At 45.1% G+C, this 14,871-nt stretch overlaps 1 protein-coding gene across 1 annotated transcript in view; it reads right to left on the bottom strand.

Moving 5' to 3' along the window:
- The window catches only part of LOC104531993 (ena/VASP-like protein), a gene marked incomplete at its 5' end in the record, with an annotated part of 21,515 nt that extends 7,141 nt beyond the window's left edge, over window positions 1-14,374 (bottom strand). The window contains 6 exons of the mRNA XM_029087241.1: window positions 946-1,006; window positions 3,973-4,094; window positions 4,730-4,959; window positions 6,862-7,719; window positions 9,007-9,068; window positions 14,311-14,374. Coding sequence (XP_028943074.1) covers window positions 946-1,006; window positions 3,973-4,094; window positions 4,730-4,959; window positions 6,862-7,719; window positions 9,007-9,068; window positions 14,311-14,374 — 1,397 coding nt within the window. The remainder of the gene's footprint in view (window positions 1-945; window positions 1,007-3,972; window positions 4,095-4,729; window positions 4,960-6,861; window positions 7,720-9,006; window positions 9,069-14,310) is intronic.
- Between the last annotated feature and the right edge of the window lie 497 nt (window positions 14,375-14,871).

The raw sequence follows: 14,871 nt of genomic DNA, 5'->3' as shown, positions 1-14,871 counted from the left end.
AGCAGCTGTTACCTTGTCTTTGGAGGGAATATCTCTGTATAGGTGATATGAGGCACACATGGTGCTTTATGAACTTGCAGCCGTAGCAGAGAGCCTTCACAAGGGTATAGGTTAGCAAGGAGAATGCTGTATGAGCAGCAGCCCAGAAAACCACCACATGGGAAGGGACAGTGTAAATCTTGGCTTCTCCTGAAACTGTACATCCTGAAACTGGAATGATCTCCCATGCTTCATCAGGTCAGCAGGTAAAAAAAAGTGTTTTAATCTGCATGTTGAACTCAAAATTGCTGCATCAAGTTTAGTGTAATGACTGAGTAAAATCAAAAGTCTTGTTTAATTGCTTTTTTGGACAACATCCAGAAAGAACAGTTAAAATAGAAATGAAACAAAGTTCCCTAAAGTTGTCCAAATCCTATCTCATTTTAGTGTAAGCATCATGAACACATGAACCACCCAGAGACACGTTTTCTGTGCACTCTGGGGTCCAAAGTGAGCTGATTCTTGCTTTGCATGGAGGATGGCAATCCAAAGTTACACCACATGGTTGATGATCCACTTCAGCTTAGCTGAAGTCTCAAATTTAAAACAAGAAACATGGACTTGATCTCACGTTGACTTGCCAGAAGGTTCAAGGCATCTTCGTAAGAGGTAAGAATCTATCATACCCCACAACACTTGGATCAGATCATGAGGAAGAGCCTATTAGTCTGGTTTGGACAATACCTCACCTATGAATAAGGAGGCAATTCTTGTTTATAGAGTGCTGCTCCCAGGAAAGGTGGAAGCAGTTACATTTAGCTTTTGACTGAATGTGCAAATCTATTCCTGGATCAGCACTGCTTGTCACTGCCTGTCACACGCAGTGAATGAGCACAGGACTCTGACTTACAAAGCAGCACATCAACATATTTGCAAGAGCACAACAGTGAGGAGTCTTTCACTTACGTTTTGGCTTTCCTCTTCCTTTTTGTCAGCTGGCTTGTCTGACTGCGACGCTGCTTTCCTCCTTTTGAAAGGAACATGAGATAGGACACACAGTCAACGCTCTAGAAAGACATCCTCCACGTGGGAAGGCTGATTCAGGCTCTGGTGGGAGTCATTATTTACTTAGTTCATCCTAGGGACTGCAACAGAGGCTGAATGTGTTTGGTTGTGTAGGACTGGGGTGAAGGTGAGGAATTCAGACCTTGGTGATACAACTCACGTTGTATGAGGGAGAGGGCAATATTTTGAGGCGGTGTTTAACAGAGGAACACAGGGTGCAGAGCATAAGGAAATGTGTCGAAGCGGAGGAAGGAAGTGCAGCTGGGTATGAAACTGGGTGAGAAAGGGAAGGCTTCTCTCTAGGGCTCAGGAAATGGTGGCTTCTGTGTCCTACACAGGAGGAACAACTCAGACCCCACAGGGGTTTCTGAGGACCAACCCAACTTCCCTGGGTGGCTCAGGTGAGTATTGCAGCGATGGCACTACACTGTGTTCTTGGGCAGCTACCGTATCATTTTGTCACCCATTCCATATCCTCTCTTCCCTGTTCCCTCCCAGAGAAAGGGCTGTGGCGATGCTTCCATGTGATGGGAAGACAGTCAGAAAAGCCCTTCAACCCAGGTCCATCTTTACTGGGAAAGACCATTTCTGCTCAGCCAAGACCCCTGCTCCCTCCAAGGTGGGAAAGCTATGGCTAGAGACCAGGAGTCAGGAAACATTAGTGCACCAGCCTGGGTTTTCAAGGGCCTTTGGTGAGTGATGGGAGATTATTGCTGTCTCAAATCCAAGGCAGCAGAGCTCCTGAGCCCTACAGTCGCAAGATTGGCAGTCGTGTTGGTGTCTGCAGAAGCTGAGTGAGGACCTGAGACCCTCACTCTGTCCTGCTTCCCAAGGCAAGGCAAAATTCCCTAAGAAGCAAGTGGCAAAGAGCTGCAATCCACTCACTGGAGCAACTGGACATAAGAGTAAAGATAGATGTTGGTTGTTTATCTTTGAAGAACATATGGTAAAACTTCTTGGGTGTTAAACCACATGGGCTGAAGCAAAAAAAAAAAAAAAAAAAAGAATCTTGATTTTCCAGCCATATTTAGGGTTTAAACAGCACTCAAATGTGCCAGGTACTCATTCTCTAAACATCGAGTTTCCTATATTAGACAATGAGAACTGCAGCTCTAGTCTCCACAAGTGTTTTGGTTGTGAGGATCCTTATCCTCGTCCACGTGCAAACACTGCCCTTAGCGTATTTTTTTTTAAACACAAGTATGACAGGTTTTTCATTTAGTCTTGATTCTGAAATGGACAAAACTGTCACAGAAAAAAAAAATAATCCCAAGTGGCACTTAGAAAGGCTTCAGAGTTTCAAAACGCTGCCACAAGTTTGACAAAGGATTTTTTTTCGTATCATTGGCAAAAGAAAAGCCTCACTGGATATACAATTGGAAGATTTGATGTAAATTTGACAAAAAAAAACCAAAACAGAAAAGTAAAACACATGTATGTGTTTGTAGGACACAATCTCTGGGGGAATTATTTCCAGATATTCAACTGCATTAATAATTTTATTAGATCAGTAACAATTTTATAGTCTTTATAATATAATAATCAGTTGATATTTCTGAAGAAAAATGTTATCATGGTTACAAACCTGAGCCAGGGAAATACTTGCCAAGGTAAGAGACCAGTGTTAGTGTTATGTCCTGCAACAAGCTTAACTAGGCTAGAAATGATAGCATTGTGTAAGAGGGATAGTTCATTATTCTGCTTGCACTTCAGTCCTCAAGCAAAGGGCTGCTGTCACGGGGGTCACTAAATTTAGAGGCTGGTATTTTATACCACCTGAGCTCTCAGAAGCATTTTTCTCCATTACTTTCCCAGCATCAGACACATTCCCTGTTTCTGATCATGTGGTTTTCTGCTCAGAAAAGAGCTCTTGAGATCCCCTGCTCATCACTCAAGTGATTTCTGTATTGAACATGCTCACTTTAACAAACATCTTTTTTACCTCCTGGCTGCCAGCTTGGTAAGAGCAACCTGAGACACAGTGCCAGGTTCTTTCCTTTCTCTATATCATCACACATAAAAAGGGTTTTGCAGCCAAAAGAAGTCCTCTCAGTATCAGTTTAACAGCATGATTGCACCTTTGACTGACACTTGTATATTTCCAGTGACTTGCATGGGTTTGTGAAGAAAAATTTAGGAGACAAATCTGTTGCTGTGAACTCCCTGGGAAAGGATCTGCAGCTCAGTTACTTTCAGAGCAGAGGCAGCACGCTGCTCATGGGCGGTGCAGGTGCTTTTGTTAAGATGCCAATGGGATTTGGCTCTGAATACTTGAAGACACCGAATCCCACTGCTGAAATCTGTACTTGGGTATGTTTTAGATTAGAACCACAAAAATTTGAAGGATTTCTATATCCAAGCATATGAGACGTCCATTTAGCTTGCTTGCTTGAACAGAGCTAGTTACCCCAGCATCTAGTTACTAAACCTTACTTTGCTTACAGACGTTTTCTAGTTCAGCAAAGTCAGTCTTGATAATGTGGCAGCACAAAATAGATCAGAAATTTAATCAGTAAATAACTATTAAAAACTATTAAACTATTCTAATTCTGAAAGGAGAGAAAATTATCTATTTGGTGTTTTGCACTGCTGGTAACTTTTTATAATGTTGTGTATTTATTTCATGCTTTCCAAAGGACTGCATCACAGTCCACGTTCAAAATTCCTTCTGAAATGACCAGGACATCATGTGTGAAGGTTACCACACTGCAGGATTTGCTACAGCAGCTAAACACTGCCAGGTGTCATTGCTGCAACACCTACACTTTCATATCAAGGGCCAGGCGATGCTGGCGACTAACATCTATGTAGGACCTGTCAAATTGCACAGAAGCACCAAAGTGACCCATTGCTAACAAAAAATGACAGCACTTTGTTCCACAGTTTGCAGAGCTCATGCTGGTGCTTACTTGAAGTCCAAGTACAAACCTTTTTGCCAGTAGTTTATTCATTTCTTCCATTAGTCCTCCTCCGCCTCCTCCACTACTTGTTCGATTGGCATCGCTCTTAGAGACCCCACTGGGGCTGGACCCTCCTGAACCATCTTCTGGCTTAAGACAGAAATCAACATTGGAATTAACGAACAGTTTCATTTACAGTCACACCCTAGTGATTAGTTTTCCTAATTATTAAGAACAGCGATCACAATCACAGCCCAAAACCAGAGACAGGATGTGTTCTACCTTGGGGAGAAAACCCACATGGACCTTGCAATAGTCTAAGTGAGGCAGATATATGGGCAAATGATGAAAAAGCCCACAATGTTGTTTGTTCAGGATTATGTTTATGCGTGGTTATGGAACCCTTACCTAAGTGGACACCTATTGATGTGAGGCCTCAGCAGTCTACACTGTTTTTTTGTAAGCATGGTGTAGTCTTCACCACTTAAAATGACTGAAAACACTAACAGATAGTACAATGGTGGAGTTTGCAGAAGTAATGAAATCTTGCTAACATGAGGACTTGCAGCCATCTCCTAATTAATATTTTCTGAAGAGCAGAAATTCTACCAAACATTTCCTGCTCAGCTTAATTGCACCACCAACTCACATTTGACAGTTCACCTAATGGTCAGCTGAAGTATGTTTCACCATGTTTCATGCTGGATTTGCAGACCATTACACCAAGCTAGGCTTTCCCACAGCGGAGAAGAGCCCAGCGAGGAGTCCCAGTGCCACCTCCTTACCCGTTGAACTCTCCTTAGTTTGGCACCAGCCAGAGCCGCTGCGAGCCCTGACACTGACCCATCTTCAGTGCCAGCCCCTTGGCCAGCGCCTGCGGGCGGGGGGGGCGGCGGGGGGGGTGCAGCTCCCATGGGTGGCGGAGGGACTGGGGGGGGTGGCGGAGGTGGAGGTCCCCCGGAGGAAGCAGGGATCACAGCAGCACCACTGGGATGACCAGGTGGAAGTGCTGGGCCTGAAATGCAGAGAACACGGATCAGACGTGAAGTGTGGCCTCCCCCAGCCCATACACAAGGTCACATTCCCGCTCCCAAGGCCCTGGCCTGCCCGATGAGTGAGCAGCGCAAGCAAGCACCGGGCGCACAGAAGAACGGGAAATGGTGGGTGCACCAATGGTCAATCAGCTACAGTTGTGTCCTCCTGCGAGGGCCTGTCACTGGTAAACTAGCCTTCTCTCTCCTCTCTTCCCTGGCTGGGTTAGTGTTTTATTCTGTGCTGAGATAAAACCAGAGACAACACTTCCCAATTCATAACCTTCTTCTGCTCCTCTCATAGCTTTCTACATGGAGATAATAACTACATCAGCCAACTCCGTGGACTTCTGTTAACATCAGAATTGTGGGCTACAGCGACACGCCCTCCTTTCTGTTGAATGGAAAGTGTGTGGCCTCAGCCGGTCCTGCAGAATAATGGGGGGAGAATCCGGCTCCAAGCACCCCGATGTTCAGTGAAGTTCCTCAGAGCAGCAGCCTGTTGGAGGGGCTGATGGCGAGTAGTCCCGTTGCACTGTTTGCCTGTCTGTAACAGGTCAGTTGAAGGAACCCACCTCCCCGAGGGTATTTCCCATGTTAGGTTCCCTCAGAACAGGCTGCTCTCGCTGTATAATCACAGGTTTAATTGTTCAGTAGGTGTTATTTTGAAAGATGGGCGAGTTTTGACTGAGGAACATTTGGAAACTGTATTTAACATTAGTGACCTGGTTTTCTTATCTAGGTTTTGTTACAATACGGCCTTATTTCTGTGGTTACGTCTGCCATTATTTCACACTCCCAATTCCATTCTTGAAATGAACCATAGCTGCTATTAGAAATAGTTTAAACGTTTCAAGCCCTCTTTGGTTCATGAACATAATAGCTAGTAGTATTCATTGTGGGTACAGTTAATTGTAATTGCAAAACTACACCCACCTAATTAGAGGCCAGCCTGAAGCAAAAATTGAATTTGAATCAAAATAATGGACTGATCTGAGTCTAAAATAACTTTATTGAACTAAGTGGATTTCAAGGACTTATATCAGCTGAAGGACTTAGCCTCAGTGGTTGCAGTAATATTTTTAGCAGAAAGAGAAAGGAAATGTCTCAGTTTTCTTCCTTTGCTAGGCACATCATTTAAGCATTATATGTGGTTATAAACAGGAATGGATCCAAGTCACAAAACATATGATCTGAATTGCAAATAGGCATTACTCGTAGAAACAAGAGTGCTAGAAATCAAGACCATATGCAAAGTGGCAGACTCAAGCTCTTGATCTGCCTGCAATGAAAAGAGTTTGCTGGAATAGTTATAGTGACAACCCCTCAATTATAAATGCAGTTCATACCAGGAAGAGACTTTCTAGAATGAAACAAATTACACAAGCACAGGGGGTTCTGGGTAACTATAACAAAATCTATGTTATATCTTTTGGTGGTAACAGAAATGCCACTTAAGAAAAAGAATAAAAATCACAACCTCTACCAATACAGACAAGTCTACCACAGACCTGGCCTCCAGCTTCAGAAGAGCCCATCTGCTATGTTTGGATCAGCTGAATATAGGTTTTGTATGAAGCTTGCTGCCAAATGTATTTTGACTCTGCTGAATGACAAAGAATATGCATTGCAACAACCCAGCTACAGGGCCCTGCTCCTGTCATTCTTGCTTTTTGCCTTGCTTTTAGCTCAGAAGGTCCCTGGACCACTCCTGAGTGATTCTGTGATGCTTCTCGACCTTGGTTTCAGAGATCACGTACAGCAGGAGTAGCCATGGGTTTCTCAGCTCTTTTTCTAGCAGTCATGGGCAGTGTGAATGGGGCTTTTTGAATAGCTGAAAGCTAAGGCTTTATACAGGTCACAACTCATTCAAAATCAGTACTTACTCAAGTGGGCAATGGCTGATGAAGTCATGCTAGGAGGGGTCCTCCTGGGCATAGTCACCTCAGACACAGCAGCGTAAGGGGAAGGCAATGGAAGACAGTGTGACATGGGCTGATACCCCTGCTGTGGTGGATGAGATGATGGATGGGAGGATGGGGAGGGAGCCTGGCCACAGGAGCCAGTGGGGCTGGCAACGGTGGGCAGCGGGGAGGGGGGTGCAGCTCCTAGGTGTGGAAAGAAGGACCCGTCCATGCTTTTCACCTGGGTCCCAGAAGGGCCTAAAGCAATTTTTTCTTCAGGATGGCCATTCAGAGGTACATTTGCTGAGGTCTCCTGGCCTGCTTTATCTGTAGGTCCCCTGACCTTGTCAGGTGGGACAGGAATCACAGGCAGGATGGTGTGACCACGTGGCCGCAGGACGTCAGCCCTCTGTAGAGTTCGTGTGGCAGAGGAAGCAGAAGATCGAGGAGAGCAGGAAAGAGAAGAGCGCCTGAGAGGCTGGCGAGAGGTGAAGGGCAAGTGGGAAGGATGAGGAGGTGGTGGAGACAGCGAGGTTCGCCTGGTGCCTGGCATTACAGCCCTGCCATTTGGGCAGGCTGCAGGAGAGGAAGCTGGGGCTGTGGGCAGCTCGGAGGCCGAGTGCCTGTGCAGGAGCTGCGGGGGCTTTCTGGGTCTCCATGGGGATCTGAAAGAGGACTGACTAGCAGGCTTGGGGACAGCAGGTGCCAAAAACATGGTGCTGGCATGAGGAGGTGGTGGGGGCACAGCACCAGAGGCAGGAGGGCCGCAGTTACTGCAGGTGGGAGGAGGAGACTGGAGCTGAGAGGGGGGAGAACACATGCTTATCTGAAGGGTGGAAACTAAAAGAACAGAAAAGACAAATGAGAAGAGTAAGATGGGTATATGGCAAGGAACAAAACCAAGGCAAAGCAGAACGGAGAAAAAGGAACCGCAAAGTAAACACAAACAGAAATGCAAACAAAGCAAAGAGAAGATGGTGCAGGCACCGGCCGGGGGATTTCCAGCCCTTGGCAGAACCAGAGGGCTGTGCGGAGCAGGGATCTGGCAGCACAGGTAGAGCTGTGTGCTCCAGGGCCAGTGAGGCTCCTCCAAGCCCTGTGTGCATCTGAGTCAGGATCATGAGCATCGCCCTTGCACCAGGGGCATCTGGAACAGACATGCTGCACACAGTGGTGGCCACCTTGTGTTGGTGAGGGTGGGGACAGCCAGAAGCCCCTGGGAACCATGTCCCACTCCTTGTGAATGCCCAGGCAGGATTTTGGCTGCGTTCCCTATGCAGAATAGCACACAGTAACCTCTGCTGAAACAGAGTCCTACAACTTCTGTCGCTAAGGTATGTGTGTGTCTGAGCTGGTTTCAAGTCAAAAACTAAAAAGTTGTAACAGCTGAGGAAAAACATTTCACTTATGTGGCCAGATTAACTGAAAAAACTTCCCCAAAACAAAAGCCCAAACACAAGATGGCCATCTTGGCTTGCTTGCTCTGCCTTCTTTCAAGAGAGGCAAAGCCATACTTTGTAGCTATAAGCTATTCCTGTCATCTCTTATCTCAGCTTAGTGCAACTCAATATGCTTTAGAAGATTTGGTAAGATCATTAAATATGTATATTTTTTCCATTAAGCTCAGAGAAGACTCTTCACTTTGTGACCACAAAATCTCCACCGATGAGCATCCAGAGCTCTATTTCCCTCTGTGCTGTAGTTTGCTTTGTGCTGCAGCGCAATGGGGACCACCTGACCTGGCACATCCAGCACATCAACCCCTTCGTACTGACATCCCTCGGAAACATGGAGTCACTCTTGTGGTGGCTGTGCTACCTGCTCTCCTTGTAGGTGTGGAAGAAGCATGGCCAGGCCCCCTTGGTATGTCTAAAACCCCCCTCAGCTGTACAAGTTTTGCCAAGCACAAAACCTGCCTAGCTACACCTGCGTGCCCCAGCTGGGAGCCTCTGTGAAACAACACAGCTATGCCCAAATGCAGGTAAATCTCTAGCTGAAAATACTTTTAAATCTAAGCAACTATAACCACTTTTAGCAGTCTGTCTCTTGTGTAGCACCACACAATACCCAGCTACAGCTTGAGGAGACAAGCAGGGAGAGACTGTATCTGCTTGATTTGATACATGCCTGTGGTAGAGGTTCTTCTTTCCAGAGATTCCTGGCGCTGTTGCTGTTGCTCCATCACTTGTCTACAACAACAATGAAAAAACTCTTGGTCATTATGTATTCTTTATAATTTTGAGGAAAAGCTTTATACACTGAGAAGCGCTCAAGCTGTACGTCTCGGGTGGTGTGGACCAGTCCCTCACAGAAACGCTGATCCTGTGACATGGAGGTGGGTTTGATTTCACTTGCCCTGGTCGCACGCGTTGGGGAGGTGTAACCAGGACATTGCTCTGTGGCTGCCAGACTCTGCAGGGGCTGGTTAATCCATTTAAGATAACTCCTCACCAGGCTCTGCACGAGGAATGGTCGATGCCTAAGGCCCAGAAGAGCACAGCAACCATGCCTGTCCTTAACCTGGAGTGCATGAGCACTGCAAGGGTAGAGTAAGGGGCATCTCGCATTAACTGACACAGTCCTGAGTCTTCTCTGGAGCCCAAAGGACTTGTAGTTAGAATGAAAATGTAACGAAGCTTGATCTGTGTTTAGGTGCTGATTGTACAAAACTTGTTTTGTCCAGCTGCACAGCCAAGCCCTTTGGTGGCACTGGACAGCCTGGCTGACAGCCTGTCACCTCACACGCCCACACAGCCGCCCTGACCCCTGCGTTTCCAGCATGGCCACAGGGACTACAACTGCTGCATTTCCTCCAGAAGTGCTGATAAAACATGGCACTGCTGCTTTTTTGGCACCTTTCTCCCCAGGAGCTGCTAGCTCCGTGCTACCCAGGCCTGGTGTCCCATAGGGACATGCACTGCCAAGCCTCCTCCCGGGCTCTGCTTCCCAGGGATGTGCGGCTCCCAGGGATGGTGTGGGGTTCCCAGGGATGGTGTGGAGTTCCTAGGGATGGTGTGGGGTTCCTAGGGATGGTGTGGGGTTCCCAGGGATGGTGTGGAGTTCCTAGGGATGGTGTGGGGTTCCCAGGGATGGCGTGGCGTTCCCAGGGGTGGATGTGCAGTTCCTGGGGTCTGGCAGCAGAGGTCTTCTCTTGCACGCTGTAACTCTGCTGCAGAACCAGCTGTCACTGACCCTGCCACAAACCCACTCTGGCATTTCTCTTGTTAAAAAAGACTAAAACCTAAACTATTTGCCAGGCTTTTTACCATGTGCACGGATATGGACTAAAGATTTCAACAGTACTAAAACACAACTCTGAAATTACCTTACTAGAGCACTTAGTAATAAGGTTTATTTTAATTTTATTCCATGATTTCTAATCCAATTTGCCTTGAATTTGTTCCACATATGTTTGGGCCAGTCTTAGCTGCATAGAGATTTATTTTTTCCGTAACAGCTTTACTTCATGGTCTGTACAGTAAGGCAAGCTTAACCCTAGCCAACACTTCTATTTTGACTCCTTATGTAATATTTTAGAGAGATCTCCCTGTTACATTTTAATTTGCACTTTCCTGAGCCTGCAATTTTAAAATAAGTCTATCTTCTTACATACAAACAAAAGCTTTTTTAGAAAAAAAGTCCAGAAAAATGAAGTTGCATTATGTATGGAAAAAATAATGTCTTAATTTGCAAAATGAATTTCCCATATTTCAATTCTAACTCAATAGATGGGACAGGAAAATCCACAATTATAATTATTTGCTGCGGAGGGATCAATCCTAAACTGATTTTATGTTCAGAACATGCAATCCATCAAACACCGTCAACTTCTGGAAAACCATTACGGGTAACTGAGAGAATTATTGTATGTGCAAAGGTGAAACAGTTTTCAGGAACAGCCTTAGTTGGCTGATTCAACTCGTTTCATGTAAGTGATGCTACTTTAAACCAGATAAATAGAAATCTTGACTTCAGTACATACCCTGGCTCTTACTTGATAGTTATGAGCTGAACACAGGCAACAGCATCAACTGCACTGCTACAATTTCAATTACAAACACATCTACTAAGAATTTCCTAAGCATACCGTCCCCTACCTTAGCTTGGCATGAAGAATTACTTGACACATACATTTTCCCATTAAACCTGGGGGAAATTCTAGGTTTATCTGGAGGACAGACTTGGAAAACTCTAGCCTGACAGACCAGAAAAGAAATATGAGTAAGAAATCTCTAACTCATTAGAGCTGCTGCAGAGCAGGTGCAGGTGCAGGGTCTTCCCCAAAAGGGTCAGCCACCACCATTTGAAGTCGTTGGGGTTCATGCGAGCCCTGGCTGCCCTTGGGCAGAAGCAGTTTGTATGTGCCAAATGCACCCTCCCACACATGCCAAAAGAAGTTCTTACACTCTTAGGAAGTCAAATTTATTCCAGTGGAACTAAATAAAGCCTGAGATTTTCACAAGGCTGCTTAAGGAGTATGCAAGAAGTAACGTACAAGAGGGTACAAATCACACTCTGACTTAAAAATACATTCTTTTAACATTTGTGTAAAGGTCTCTAAAAAACCTTTCAAACAGAAAAATTTGCAAGGTAGTTACCGTAACTTAATTTCCTTGCCTACTTATAAGATATATTAAAAAAAAGCTAGGCCTAAAATTAGCTCTGCTCTATGCTTAAAGAATGCATCAGCATAATTAAAGCTGAAAATCCTCTAGTGCAGATGCAGTAATATCTAAGTGCATCTACAGGCATAGCTTATTCCAGTTCAGTGGAGCAAAACAAGCTTTCCCAGAACCATGTGCCCTGTGGCAATCAAATAACACCTACCCAAAAGGCTTTTACTGTCCCTAAACAAAAAACAATTTTTTTTTCTCACATAGTTAAGCTGCTCACACTTTACACATACAGACTAGACACCTAAATTTAAGTTCTGAGTTACATATGGTCTGAAGAATTGGTGATTTCCACGGTTAAATGAAGAGCTGGGTCAGGTCCTTCAGCCAGGCAGCAGGGATGGATGGCACCCCTGGCCCCTGGGTGAGAAGGAGCTCCCCTCTGACCTTTACAATCCCAAAGTAAATCTTACACATCTCGAGTGAAATATCATTACCTGCTGACCAGGTATATATGTAACAGTCATATTTAAATCCCTACTAAACTCAGGCCATTCAGAGTTATTCATAAAGGCACAGAAAACGAGTTTCCTACAATTTTTTTGGAGGGAGAAAGAGAAAATCCTCAGTACCTACCACAACCTGTGTAAGGACCTTGTCTTAAATGACGTATACGTGTTTTTGTGTAGGGACCAATCAGAATGGTAGTCCTGGAGCATCAGTGCAAATGATATATTGCAACACTTCATCTCTGCTGCTCCAGGAGCATGTGATATTAAGCTACACAACCCATAGGACCAGGGCAATCCCTGGATCCTGCAAGGGGGGACCTTGCCTGCTTACAGGCTGCACCTACAAACAAAGGCAGAGCCTACACTCTGTAGGCTGCCACGTCAGACGCCATGTCAGACCAACGTCTGACATCTTTGGTGCTGAACAGCCCCTGCAGGTCTGGTTCCATTAAAATCCTTGCAAAGCTATTTATTATCTGAACCAAACATTGAGACAAGTCCTCTGGAGAGCTACCTGCATTTGCTGATCCTCCTCTCGTTACAGAAGCAAAGGCAAACACCTCATTTAAGCAATGCCAGGCACCAAACTTGGAGCAGTGAGAGGTCCTGCCTATTTCTGTACTCCAGTGCTCTCTTGATGAAGTAAGGCTCACCAGCCTGTATGTACTATGGCAGAATAACCTGGGGTGTTTCTCACACAGTAGGAGAAACTCACCTGCAGTAAGCAGCAATATGGGGAACAAAGGTGGTGTTTTGTGTGCACAAGCCTATACTTCAACAGGGAATCCTGGCATCCTAGAATCATTAAGGTTGGAAGAGACCTTTAAGATCATCAAGTCCAACTGTCAACCCAAGACCACCATGCCCACTAAACCATGTCTTGAAGTGCCATGTCTACATTTTTTTTGAACCCCTCCAGGGACTCTGACTCCACCACTTCCTGGGCAGCCTGTTCCAATGCTTGACCACTCTTTCAGTAAATAAAGTTTTCCTAAGATCCAATGTAAATCTCCCCTGGCACAACCTGAGGCCATTTCCTCTTGACCTATCCTCCTGGCTAAGCAGTGCTGCTGGCATGGACACCACCAATGCCAGGCAGACAGACCACAGCTCTGACAGCATGGACAACTGGTCAGACTAGAAGACCTTGTCCAGAATGGAACAGGTGTGTCTTATTCTTAGTGAAGGAAGCTGAAGATGCTGCTGCTACAGGGATTTCTACTGCTGCTATAGGAATCTGAGCTGAATCAGCAAAGCTGAAATCATAGAATCATAGAATCATAGAATGGTTTGGGTTGGAAGGGACCTTAAAGATCATCTAGTTCCAATCTCCCCTGCCATCAGCAGGGACACCTTCCACTAGACCAGGTTGCTCAAAGCCTTACCCAACCTGGCCTTAAACACTTCAAGGGAGGGGGCATCCACAACTTCCTTGGGCAGCATGTTCCAGTGTCTGACCACCCTTACAGTGAAGAATTTCTTCCTAATATCTCATCTAAACCTACCTTCTTTCAGCTCAAACCCATTTCCCCTTGTTTTGTCATTAACTGCCCTTATGAAAAGTCCTTCCCCAGCTTTCTTGTAGGCTCCTTCAGGTATTGGAAGGCTGCTATAAGATCTCCCCGGAGCCTTCTCCTTTCCAGGCTGAACAGCCCCATGAGATGGACCTTGTAATTTAGTTATGGACATAGGCATATAGGGACCGACACTCCTGCCCACCTTCCCTTTGACACCAAGGAGACCACTGCTATTGGCCAGAGAAAAGGCCATGTCTAATATAGGCACTAAGCCTGACATACATGTAAAGGTGAAGGCTATGACTTTACAATTTCATTTATTATCCTGGTTTAGAGCAAAACATTCACAAAAGGAATGGCACATGATATCTGAAGTAGCCATACGCAAAATGGGCCTAAGCTTTTACCAAGTGTTTATATGGCCCATCAGACGCTCCATGGGCAATAAGTCTGTGAACTGTCAGCAGGTGACCCAGAACAGGATAAAGTTAGGCTTTCTTAATGTGCTTGAGAAACAGACATTCAACAAATTACTTTTAAAACACGTTTTGTCGTTAACTCTGAACATCATGCCTCACACTTGCCTTTGAGTAAAAAGTCTACCTAGGGCTTCAGTTCACTTCACCCTTTGAAAAGTCATTACAGAATCATTAGCAATAATTATAGAAAACTCAGAATCAGCTTAAATCAGGTACAAGTGAAAAGAACAGTGCTTATTGGTGAGCAAGGACTGCACATTCATCAAAGTTACAAACTAGAACTCTACCATAACTGATTAACACCACTTACCTTCTCTGTGCTTCCATCTCATCTGGAGATGGCCCATTCTGGACCTGGCGCTGGGCAGCTGGACCTACAGAAAACATAAGAGAATGCTATTAGGAAAGTAAATGTGGATGACTTTTTTAAAAAAACCCACTGCTACTCAGATTAATTGCTTCTCCATCTTACTATGAGAGAAAAACCTGTGCTTGCACAGTAACTCAACCACAGCTGGTGAGCATACATGCTAGCTAGTGCTGCTCTGATGCTGAGCTGGTATCAAGAAGCTATCTGATGGAAGGTGCAAGGAGATGCAAAATTAAACAAGCCTAAAAAAGGTGACTTTTCTTTTTACAATTCTGTTGGTCTCCTGCTTCTGCAGGATTCACATCACACTGAGCTTTCACTGGCATTCACCAACAAAACCCAACTATGCACGTCGACATTTAAGTCACATCTCTCTTGGCTCTGATTGTTTAATCTCTGTTCTTGGACATTTAATCAAGCACACTGACACTCCATACCACTTTCAGAAAGAAATAATTATTCTGAAAATAAAAATAATTGTTGGTAACATAAGCTACAATA

Source organism: Antrostomus carolinensis, unplaced genomic scaffold, assembly GCF_000700745.2.
Source record: "Antrostomus carolinensis isolate BGI_N321 unplaced genomic scaffold, ASM70074v2 scaffold39211, whole genome shotgun sequence".
In the NCBI taxonomy this organism is placed as follows: Eukaryota; Metazoa; Chordata; class Aves; order Caprimulgiformes; family Caprimulgidae; genus Antrostomus; species Antrostomus carolinensis.
This window is presented reverse-complemented; position numbering and strand designations above follow the sequence as displayed.